The sequence below is a fragment of the Bombus fervidus genome, chromosome 9 (assembly GCF_041682495.2).
Source record: "Bombus fervidus isolate BK054 chromosome 9, iyBomFerv1, whole genome shotgun sequence".
NCBI lineage: Eukaryota > Metazoa > Arthropoda > Insecta > Hymenoptera > Apidae > Bombus > Bombus fervidus.
The window spans coordinates 8524060-8537277 of record NC_091525.1 but is presented as its reverse complement, the minus strand read 5'-3'; the positions used below and the strand labels follow the sequence as shown (position 1 = coordinate 8537277).

Below are 13218 nucleotides of genomic sequence, written 5' to 3'. Positions count from 1 at the left end.
TGAAGTTTCGCTGAATTCGACTGGCTCAGCTCGATCCAGAATTTCTAGATACACCGGTTCTCCGTCGTTTCCCGATCTCCGCGAAAAATTTAGAAAGTAGCGCTTGCTATAGACAGACCATGGAAACGCGTCTCGAAATCGTAAAGAAAAAGAAAAATCAATGAGATTGACATTATCGACTAGATTCATTGTCTGTGTAGACACATTTATGTAATTCTGTCGTGGACACAACTTAAATTTTTCTCAAAAAGCAAAAATGTTGATAGAGCATATTAAAGCAAATACATATCTATTTTAGTAAAGCAATACTAAACGTATTCTACGTTAATACGTTTTCTATGGCGCTTTGCAAATAGGGGGATAAGTTGGCAGTGTGATTCCCATCGACTATATTGGATACATTTTATTAAATCAAGATTTAATACAAAACAAATATTTAATAAAACTTGATCTTAATTTCTCTGTGATTATTTATACAGTTTCAGTTTTCTATGGTAACACACTTTCATAACGGGAATACATTTTCATATTGACTTTTGACTTTAGCTGATGGGAAAAGTATATAAATCCCATTGCCTATAAAGAGGTTAACCGAGATATGTCTACTAACCTTTCAGAAGAAATATTGCAAATTACCTAATTTTTTCCCTTTGGAAAAATTGCATTGTATTAAAAATAGTTAACAGTAATAAAAAAATTTAATTAACACACTCAACTTAGATTCCAAAGAAAGAAAAAATGAAGATATTACAAATACGTTTGTATACATCTGAATTAATATCAACATACTTAAGTTTAAAACGCAGTGCGGTGTTACATTGAACGTCATACGTTTTTAAGCAGGGCCGAAAACTGCCATCCTGACACATTCTATGTCTACACATATAGTTTCTCGTCTGTACGAATGAGTTAGACGCGTATGCGTGATTTTCCACGCATACGTAACACGGGAGGCTGCTGGCTGGTGTAGGTGTAGGTGCGTGCTATCGACCGGGTATCCTTCTGTGCTGGACGCCGGTGTGCCCCACCCTGAAGTGAGTAGCGTGCAAGAGAGAGCGCAATACGTCGCGAGTAAGACGAGGACAACTAGCGCCACGAGTGGTAGGTTCAAAAAGGACAGACGATCATGAGCGAAGAGAAGCGAGAGATGCAGCGAGCGAGAACAAAAGGGACAGAGGAACACCGTGGAACCGGGAAAAAACAGAGATGGCTTTAGAAGAGGAAAATAAAAGTGGATCCGATGGGAAAAAGCGGGAAAAAGAGAGAGAGGAGGAGCGTGAATTCGCGAAAAGGGGGAAAGTCGTTTAAGGGGAGAGAAGGAGCGAAGTAATGACAGAGTGACAGGAGTAAAAAGAGAGGGCAAGCGGAGATTCGTGTGGACGAAAGGAAGAAAGGGACGGAGAGTCGCGGAGAGAGAAAGAGAGAGAATAGTAGTCTGAAAAGACAAGGACATAGCTAGTGAGGGAGAGGGAGGTAGTGAGCGAGACAGATAGCGCGGGAGCGAGACAGAGAGAGATCACGGCACGCAGAAATGCCTCCTGCTTAGTGATAGCGTAGAGACTGTAGTGTTCACATCACACGCGACACGCCGAGAATTTTTCGCAAGTTCGACGCGCGCCCAAAGTATTATCGTTCCATTCCGTGACACGATAATTGGATACGTTACAAAACGCACACACTTAACGTGTATATACATATTATATAGAAAAGCGTGAGCGCGCGACCATCTCGACAAAACGCACACATATATAATACGTACGCACAGGACAACGCAGGAGACAGACCGTTCGAAGGACACACGAACAGAGAGATAAAGTACCAGCGAAAAGGATACTTCTCTCGTGTAAAAAAAACACTATCTACCTTCGAAGGAACAACGACCATATACGCACATTCCTAACGACTGTGACCAATTTTTAGAAGGCGTTCTTTTTGCGAGGATTTTTCTCGCCGAACCGCGCTCTCTGATTGTTCTCTTTCCTTCTTTCGAGACGGTGAGTAAGAGACCATACATCGATTGCACTGGCTAATCCTTTTCAATATCTTCTTACATAATAGTAAATTATTATTTTACCATCTATTTATTATATTTTTATACTGTAATATGTTTTGGCGCGTTATATGAACGATATACGTCCTAAAAAGGATCGCGAAGTTTTACAACCGGAAGTCGCGAGAATTTCTTCACGTTTGCGTACTCGATATCGATTGACGGCCGTCAGGGTTCCCCGGGACACACGCAATCCGCTTTCATTTTCACCCGCGACCAGGAAAGACATAATAATAGAGTGTAGACGCATTGATCGCGATTGCTACCAGTAACAGACGTCCATTCGCCGATTTTTCCTTCTTACCGGTTCTCAAACGTTCCTTATTTCCCACGACCGATTCTAATCCTAATTCGAATTCTTTACGATCGAGGATCGCGTACCAGCGCGAATAATCAATTTTCCAATCGACCGTAGCCGGTGCACGATTCTGTCAGCGCCTTCCGTACTACGCTAGTCAGCCAGTGTGACCGGAACTGCACCGTTCAAGAACAGTTAGAGAATTTATGTGTTCACTAATCTAAATCGACGGAAGTATTAAAATAACCTATCATTTAAAGAGTAATATTTATATATAAATAATTATATATACAACAATATTATTTACATTATATATAACAGTATTCCAGTGAATCATTTACTACTAGTTACAATTTATAATTCTCTAACTAAATTGCCCGGTGATGTTAACGAAAATAAAAATTGAAAAGAAAGAGGGGAAGAGACCGACAATCGACTTCTCGGCTTTTTTAAATCATCATTAGAAAGTTTATTCGCGAGAAGAAGAATATTTCGACGGATAATCCCGTGAAAGGGGACAACGATCGGCAAGACACAGGACCTTTGACTCTCTGCCAGGGGTGACTACCCCCCGTCGACGCCAAGGACAACCGGAAGTGCTTCGAAGTACACGCTACATACACAAGTGTGGCGTGTCCCGTGTATAACACGCGTTCGTTTTCCGTCCATCTTGCCTCGTCGAGGAAGTGTGCCGCCACCCACACCCTCTCTTGTTCCCCCCCGTGAACTTCCGGTCTCGAAGATCCTCCTACAGGACGTTGGGGAAGGAGAAACGTGGTGAAGAAGTGAAGTTCGATTATCGAGAGGTGAACACACGAGGTTCACCGCTCTCTGTCAGTTTCTCGCTCGCTGTCTCTCTCGCCGGGGCGTCGTCATCGTTGTCGTCGTCGTCGTCGTCATGGGCGGATGTACCTCTAAGGATACCACGTCGAACGACGAGTACGTATTCCTTGGATATTTATGGCGAGCAATTTTTAAGACCGATTACTTTTAGAATTTGTTTAATCTTTTGTGAGAATGATATATTATGATGAATTATGTGTACATTTGTATGAGTATTTTTTTGGGTCCGTTACGTATTTGTTGTTGGATAAAAAATTTTAAGACAGATTATTTGGGGTTTTTAGGTTTTTTGGGAGAATGCTGTATTATGTGTGTGAGTCGGTTTAGGGGTTCATCGGTGACGTCACTTGGCTCGGTGCCCGCCTAGTGACGTAGCAGGACGTCAGATCAGACATTCATGGAATTCGTAATTGATGCATCGAGGACTCGAGTGAGTCATCTAGAAGTGTGTAGTTATTATGTATAGGAAAATTGTGATCTTATTGGGAAGAGATATTTCTATTGTTCCTTTTTTTTTAATTTTATTAATACAAGGAATGGTTTTTCAATAAGGTTTTAATACGTTCTGTCAGTCTTACAAAGACATAAAAAAGATACGACTTTATTCTTAATAATTATTTAGAACAAATTTTTCTCAGAGTATAAAAAAAATTTGGTACTGAATGGGTTACAAATATTTTAAAAAGAATTGTCAAAGTAAAATGCATCCTATCTATTGAATAGCATTATAAAACATAACCAGAATCTTTTTAAAAGACTTCTACAAATATTGGTAAAATAAAACATGCTGTATCTATTCAGTAGTATGAATACACGAAGTAGAGGCAGAGATAGAAACTAAAAAGAATATGTAAAACAGAATACAATCTCTCTATTCAGTAGCAAGATGAAAAGGAACCAGGGCTGGTTTGAAAAATCTCTAAAAACAAATTGGCAACAAGCATAAATACAAAATACATTCTTCCTATTTAATAATAATATAAAACAAACTCAAAATTATTTCAAAAAATATTGGTACAAGATATAAGACTAAAATATTCCTTGTCATATAAAAACAGAAGCTTTACGTATAAAAGTCGTAGTATCGGTATTACGAAAAAAACAGATTTAATTCGAACTATTCGTCAGCAAACCATCGAAGTTCCCATCGCTCGATCGTTAAACCTTGCTTACAAGTTACTCAGGACTTCATTATCCTTCGTGTTTCCCACACTTTAAGTATCGAACCGTCAACAGAGTTTATGTCCTCCGAAGTTTGACGTACAGGCCAAAGATCCTTCTCGACTAAAACTTTTAGTGTCTATTATCTTAGACTGTAAGAGTTAGGGAGCAGTTTCATTCGCCAATATCAAATTAATTAGAAATCGCTTTTCCATTTATCTATATCTATAATTAGTGTATAGTTATTAATTTTCTTGATATTGGATCATAAGAAAAACTTATTTTTATTAATTAGTGTTGTGTTGTTTCTTAGCGAAATATTAAATTGGAATTCTTTTTTCTACCTTTTTTTTATTTCATTCTATTGGTTCAGAATTAAATGTGTTGTTTGAACGTTCTCTTAAGTTCCTTATAAAGAAGCTTGGTCGAGTGTGTAGCCGACGTTTATAGTAGGGTAGGAACTACCCCTGTTGGTTCACACAAAAGGGTTAACCCTCTGCCCTTACGCAGGGGCGTGGACGAGAAACAGGTCGACTGAAAAATTTTATTTGCATTTCGCACGATATATCGGCCTATGTTCACTTCGCCTGCTTTGTTACCATTGTTACACTTTCCGAATGAAATATGCTCGCTGGAAAATATTTCAAAGGCTTTTTTTGCAATTTTTAATTCTCCCTCTTTTTTCGATTTACGTGGAATGATTAAAGAGCTTTGTGGTAAAATTTTATTGCAATTTGTAGAATACTGTTTTATTTAATGAAAATATTTTTTTAGGAATTGTTAATATCCTAATGTTTAGAATTTAGAGTATTATTTTCTACGAACTGTGCTCTAGTGACAATATTCTTTTTTAAATTGTAAAATAACAGAATGATAATACAATATTTAGCAATTTAAAACAACAATAAATTTTATTATAGATTCCATTTATTCTTTTGTGAAAACGAATTTTCCATCTATTTACAATGACAAAGAGAGAGTACTCAATGGAGAGTACTCAATGTTTAAAACATGTTTTTCCCACTTTTTAATTTTTATTTTATTTTTTATTCTTTAATTTAAAGAGCTCTTTGATAACGTTCCTTTGTAATATTTAAAATATTTTTTGATTGAATTATGCTCTAATGAAAATATTATTTCTATTATTTTGAAATAATAGTTAAAATCATACTAGATTTTGTTATAAATTCTATTTATTTGTTGAGGACAAGAATCTCCAATTTTTTTAGAGCAAAGAAACATTTCTTTCTGTTAATTAGTCACACGATAAATATAAGAAACTTTGGTTGAAATTAGTAATGATTAAGTGTAAGTTTAATTGGTATAACAAGTATTTGAATCTATTTCAATAAAGATATCGTGATGAGATAAATTAAAAAATACTGTCAGATCATTATTTGATTCTTATCGTTTACTGTTGTCCGTCGTATTCGTAAAATATCACAAGGAAACTTAAGACAACAATTGATTGGACTTGGTATGGGTAAAGATATTATCTGACAGCATAAGAATGCAAGTCATTTCCACTGGCATATATGAGAGTATAAATAAATATGTGTACAGACTATTAAAAAAGATGTTTCAAGAATGTAATTATTAATTATAATTAATTGAGTAGGCTTAATCAACGTGGATCTGTCCGTTAACTATCTCAGAATATAAGAGTAAAATTACTTTTGTGTATTTATAAAGATATAATAAATTAACTACTAACGTATAATTATTTCTCATATTAGTGACCGAAATTAATATTCATTTTTATATTCTCAATTCTCCCTTTTTTTTTAAATATTATGCTGTGTTTAAAAAGTAGACGTGCAATATTTTAATCTTTTAAATTATTTGTTTAGAACAGAATTGTAGATCGGTAGCTTATGGAATAATATAAAATTTTCGTGTATAATGTTTTGATCAACACAATTTACGAAAGAGATTTCTTCACTTTTCTAAAATATCCATAAATGTATATAAATGTTGATTAAGATCATAAGTTAAAATGTGTGTTGTTTAGCACCTTATCTTATCATTCATTATCATTCATTGTTTTTATTTTTTTTATTAAGTCGATAGAAGATTAATGATCGATTGAAATCGTATCTAGGTTTATTAGATTACTATGGTAACAATCGTTAATTTTTATTGGACAGCGTCTCCTTCTTCTACGTATGTATTTAAACAAAACAATTAATATAAAATATACAAATCTCTAGATTTATATTTCACGATTTATCAGACTTTTATATTACTCCTAACGATGAAACACTTTTATAAAAATCTTGATAGCTTCTTCCAAATATAATAATCACTTATTATTTATTACCAAAAACGCACATCATACAGCAGATGCTTTTCAGTCGATCAATATTGCCACATAGATAAAAAAAAACAGCTATAGAAATTATAGCGATATCAATAAAGAACATCAAACCAAGAAAATATGAAACCACTGAAGAAAATATGAGAGAACACGGAGTGCCGCACTGAAAATTCAAACTGAAATGACAAGATTCAAGCACAAAAATCGTCACTCAATTCTCAATCACTAAAATGATTAATTCGCCATAAAATCCTCGGTGTCGTAAAATCTCGTTTGAAGAAGAAATACGGAAGGGAAGAAAAATCTCGTGTCTGAGAGTCTGTTTTCACATAGCGGGGGAAAAACAGAGAGGCGAAGCTTTGGAGACGCGATGGGATCTCGTCATCCTAATCCTGGTCGACGTCGAGTGACATCGTTGTGATTAGCGTCTGGCTGAGTTCTTCCTTCTCGTCGTCTCGTAGTCGCTGTCGTCGACGGATGCACGGTTTCATAAGAGAAAGAGAGGATCGACCGTTAACTGTTCGTGTCGCTTATAAATAGACGCATAACCCGGGGCGATAATCGAGACATAATCGGCGCATAATCGTCGACAATGGGCGTATGCACGTCGCTGGGCATATGCGAGTCGGATGAAACGAACGTCGAGGACGAGTACGTATTGCTGGTTGGCACAAGCAGTGTTTCGTCTCGGTTAAAAAGCCACCATCTGTCCGAATATCTGCAGTCTCGCTCGAACTTTCTCTATTTTACATTTCAACCCTTGTGTCAGCAGTACAAATTCTGCAATTATCATTAAACAGAAGCTACATTAATTAATTTTATAAATCGTAAGACAGAGGGAAACGATGGTGTTGCAAATACTATTTTTTTTAAATTTACCTTGGAATCTGCTCTATTACAGTAAAAACAAAAACACCACAGCTTAGCACAGTTCTCGAATAAAAAGGCAGAAGGATTCCGTTAATTTATTGTTATTTTCTCTTTCTCCCTTTTTTGCAACTTTTTGCAGAAATAAGAAAGTGAATTTAAATGAGCGAATATAATTGAAAATGATCTGAAAGAGAAGAAAAATTTAGCTTGTGATTGTGAGATTTTTAATTTTTAAAAATAAAGTAGAAGTTATTTATAATTGTTGTGGAAATTGGACGAGGTTGGTATTCCTTCGTTTTTGTGAAATAAAGACACGGAAGAAGAGTAATTTGAGAATTAAAAGAATTGTTTTATTTTGTATAAAAATATCGCTCAAGATTAAATGTTATTATTGTACAGCGATTAATCCATATTATTATCTAAGAGATGTAGAATATCGCGATTACAAATAAAATTCTACAAGCATAGATACACATAACAGCTAATATGAGATTTATAGGTTCTTATAAACAAACGTTGAAATACCATTAAGTATATTGATAATGAATTTCTTATATCAAGTAGTATCACTATCCTTATATCAGTATCTGATGATGAAAAATCCCGTGAATTTTATATTTAATCCAAATATAATCTGGCACTATTATTATCAAGAAAAGTTCGAGCGAAATATTACGTGTATCAAAATGTGTTTCAAAATGTGCACCAACGACGAGTCACGCCTACGTCACTAATCGTATAATAGGTACATTTTGCAATTTTGCACAAAATAATTAATCTGAGCAATTCTATGTTTTTAAAAATAATAAAGTTTAAAATAGTTACTTTATTGTAATTTCAAATGTTTTATTATTTCGAGCAATATATCTGACACCTTGCAATACAGTCATAAGTCAGCATTAATAAGGAAATACATTTTGTTAATATAATATCCTCTTATGTCATAATCTTATCTCTTAACGATGTGTCATTATTTATCGTATTATTATCTCAAGTTTTTCATAAACGGTGGACGTTCTCAATGTTTTAATTCATAAAAATTATCAGACACTTAATGGCTAATGGTATTCTCTTTATTAATAACCGCTTGAACTATGCTTTGTACATATTCGTCCCCATATTCATGTATAAAATCGACGCCATGTTTCGTGAACGCGCCCTATCCTCATTCGGTTCTAACCTAACAAACGCGAGTAACGATGAGTCCTTTCGATTCACGAGGAAGCGCAATAGAAAAGTGCATGAGATCCGACAAGGCAGCTGTTGCTATTGGAATTCTCGATGTCAGGCTCGTTTAAACTCCTTAAAGCCCTCTCCGCATCAAAGGATACCTTTGTGAGACCATTGGCTCGACTCTTTGATAATCTCATCTCCCGACAAACTATTAAACTATTTGGAACTTGGTGAGTAGCACCAAGGATATTCGGTTGACTTCTAACAAATTTTTCTTTCATATTTTTGTACGTTTCCTTATTGTTTGTACATCACCATATTGTTAATTATTAGATGTTTCACGGTAGTTAGAAAACTTGTGATTTATTATGATTGAAATAACCACGTAGAGCTTATATGGGAGAAGAAAAATAGCCAAAAAGTGACAAATTTATATCCCTTCAGGCACCTAATATTCTAACAATGCATCACACATTGCATACTTTTTCGTTAACGATGATTTTATTGAAGAACTATCATCCGAAGAAGAGAAGGATGAAACGTAATTCTTCGTATTCAATACATTCTATTTGTTTTCGAAGTAAGTTATAATAACAGACATGTTTCATAGAACATTTATATTGTAATGTTTTACCTTAATTTGTTGCGTGCTATTGTTACTAAGTAACAGTATTAATATCAACTTTTCTTTACAAAATAGCGTTTGAACTTTTACATTTTTTTACATTTGCAAGTTATGATCATTTGAAATCAGAAAGTTCCAATTCATATTTTTTTGCCATAAGTAATTATACTTTTTATGATACAATTAGGACTTATAGAACGATGTCTTACTAGAATTTTGTATGTGCTTGAAGGAGTACTTTGCCACTTTCCGACTATCATTCTTTGTTGAAACATCGTTATCATTGATGACTTTTGAATATGTTTTGAGGATTCGACTGACTTTTAATAAATGTTTCTTTTATATTTTTCTATATTTTCTTATTGTTACTCATTAGATGTTTCATAATAGTTAGAAAAATTGTAATTAATTATGGTTTCAATAATTAGTATATAGAGCGTGTATGGGGAAATTTGTTGAAGCATCGTCATCGTCGATGAGATTGTTTTGTGATCATGGAGTTGCAAGAGGGTTGTAAAAGTTGCATTACGATGAGGGTGATGTTACGTAAAAGTTATATGGGTTATGTACAACATACAAGGTGTCTCAAAGGAAAATAATGAGAATAGTGGGGGATGTTTTAGGAATGGATAATATGTAGACTATGGATTTTTATGTGTTTATGAGAAATTTAAATATACAAAAATTTATAGAATATATATACAATACGCAGAAATATACAAAATATCCAAAGTACATCACCTTTATCTAACATTTTACTCCTTTTCATTTGTTTAATTATATTCGTAAAAGTTGCATAAATGTCTGCGCTCAATTAATAATTAATTGTTTTTTTATTGGGTTTAGTGAAACTAGTATGAAAGGAATATTTTTATTAACAAATTAAAGAATGAAAATAATGTATATATCATTATTAAGATACGAAAAATGCATTGAATCTTTTTCGTAGTTGCAATGTTAAAAAAGAACAGGATTCTATGATGTAAATTGCTTGAAGGAAAAATTAAATAAAACATTGCGTTAACGCGTTATTATTTCAATAGTACACCATAATATTTAATTTTTATAGAACATTAGATCGTAATAAAAATTGTTTATAGTCTATTAGCGCACTTTTTATCCTATAACATTATTTAACGTTAAATTTTTAAACATTAGTAAACAACGTGTTTTGATAAGTTACGTTTATTAATTTAAATAGTTTGTTTAAATTAATTCCAGAAGAGAAAATTAGACGTAATTAGCTTGAGATTATTATATCTTCTCATATAAATAATGAAATGTTAGGAATGTGTTAGTGGTTTTTCATTATAGTATAATATACTCATTCATTATAGTATAATATACAAATACTTTTTAGTGATAATAGAATTTTTTAGATATATTATATTCATATATTTTAAATATATTAATGACAATACAATTTTTGTTAAATGTCAATTAGCAACATATATTTAATAAAAAAAGAGGAAAATAAAAAGTATACTTCATCACAAATATTCACAGTTAAATTCTGTTTCACCGCAATTAAGAATTTCAATATTTGCACTGCTATCTTGCTGCTTATCACCAATTTCAAAAAGCTTCTACATTTATGATATGTACATAAAAATGCAACTGTTAAACCAATTTTTATACAAGGCAGATACTATGTATGCATATCGATACAGCGGATTTTCTAAAATCTCGAAATATATTCCATTGTACTATCAGTTGTGACTATCGTAGACGATCTGGTACGAATAATACGTGCAAATAAACACGTAATTTTTCACGATAAGATACACTGATAAGAAATTAAACGACCTTGTTACAAAAGTCTCGTCTACCTACGCTATAATTGATTTACAATCTATCATTGAAGTAAAAAACATTATGTATCGAATAGGAAAGAAGGAAAGACTAATTCTCCTGGTTCTACTAATCTGTTTGATATTCCTTTGCTTCATGTAAAATACGGTTATCTTATAAGTGTAAAAATCTGTTTGTAGATCCACTGCAATACTTTACATTTTGCATTCACGATTTTACTATCTTACAGTCTTGTTCTTGTATTGATTAATTTGAAAAAAGTTTCTAGATTCAATCTACTATATTTTTAAAAGTAGTCAAGAACAGTGAAAATATGTTCAAATTGTTTTAAAAATTATTTTCCATGTCGTATATTCTCCCGGAGAATACTTAATTTATAGTGTAATTTAATTGTTTATAGCAAGAAAAATAGCAATATGGTTGACCAAGCAGTTTTGGACAAACTGGAAGCTGGCTTCTCTAAAGTGGCTGGCTCTGACAGCAAATCTCTGCTGAAGAAGTATCTGTCCAAAGAGGTCTTCGATCAACTGAAGACAAAGAAGACTTCCTTTGGATCCACCCTCCTTGATGTGATCCAGTCTGGTGTAGAGAATCTGGACTCTGGTGTCGGTATCTACGCGCCTGATGCTGATTCTTACACAGTTTTTGCTGACCTCTTCGATCCCATCATTGAAGACTACCATGGTGGCTTCAAGAAGACTGACAAGCATCCACCAAAAGACTTTGGAGACGTCGATAGCCTTGGCAACCTTGACCCAGCTGTTAGTATTGAGGATTGTAGTCTAGATGCAATGAAACGCACAGTATTTATTATAACATACAGGATTAAGATTGATATAGCAAATATTATTGCAAATTTATTTTTATTCGGTAGTAATTATAAAACTATAATTATAATAAATTCATAATCATTCAGTAGTAATTACGGTGTTAAAAAGGGAACTAGATTTATCTTCAAATTTATTCTTTCTAAGAGCTATAATTACTATAACATAGAAATTAGAAGAATAATTCCTAGGCAACTTTTAAAATAATCATTGCTCTCAAGAATTCAATAAATATAAAGTATTGATTAATCCTTTATCTTCCCAGGGTGAGTTCATCGTCTCCACCCGTGTAAGATGCGGCCGTTCTCTGGAAGGCTATCCATTCAACCCCTGCCTCACTGAAGCTCAGTACAAAGAAATGGAAGAGAAAGTCTCTAGCACTCTGTCTGGCTTAGAGGGTGAACTCAAGGGAACTTTCTATCCTCTAACTGGTATGAGCAAAGAAGTTCAGCAGAAACTGATCGACGACCACTTCCTGTTCAAGGAAGGTGATCGCTTCTTGCAAGCTGCCAATGCTTGCCGCTTCTGGCCCACCGGCCGTGGTATCTACCACAACGATGCCAAGACCTTCTTGGTCTGGTGCAACGAGGAAGATCATCTTCGTATCATTTCCATGCAGATGGGCGGTGATCTTGGACAGGTACAAAAAATAATTAAATGAAGTATAATTAAACAAACATCCGCAATCTAATGACTATATCAATGATCGTAGGAACAAAAAAGTCTATAGCCTTTCAAGTTAAGTAATTAACATTCTTTTTCTTGAAGGTCTACCGTCGTCTGGTGAGCGCCGTGAACGAGATCGAAAAACGACTTCCTTTCTCCCACCACGACCGTCTTGGTTTCTTGACCTTCTGCCCTACCAACTTAGGTACTACTGTCCGTGCCTCTGTACACATCAAACTACCTAAATTGGCCGCTAACAGGGAGAAGCTTGAAGAAATTGCTGGAAAGTTCAATCTCCAGGTTCGTGGTACTCGCGGAGAGCACACCGAGGCTGAGGGTGGTATCTACGACATTTCCAACAAACGACGTCTCGGTCTGACCGAGTATCAGGCTGTGAAGGAGATGCACGATGGAATCGCCGAGCTGATCAAGCTCGAGAAAGAACTTTAAACAGCGCGTCAGAGGAAATCCAACCACGCGATCATTTCCCTCTTTTATTCGCCCTTTAGACGTTCTTGATACATCGAGGATCTCCTTTCCTTCGGAAAACAAAAACGAAATTCAAACATCTATAAG

The 13218-nt window shown here is 34.4% G+C and overlaps 1 protein-coding gene across 1 annotated transcript; it reads left to right on the top strand.

The window, feature by feature from the left end:
* Positions 1–1556: 1556 nt before the first annotated feature.
* Positions 1557–13098, top strand: Argk1 (Arginine kinase 1). The gene is made up of 5 exons (XM_072011154.1): positions 1557–1994; positions 2813–3287; positions 11550–11910; positions 12242–12616; positions 12745–13098. The coding sequence occupies exons 2-5, from the start codon at positions 3247–3249 to the stop codon at positions 13090–13092; spliced, it is 1125 nt and encodes a 374-aa protein (XP_071867255.1). The 5' UTR covers positions 1557–1994; positions 2813–3246; the 3' UTR covers positions 13093–13098.
* Positions 13099–13218: the final 120 nt, after the last annotated feature.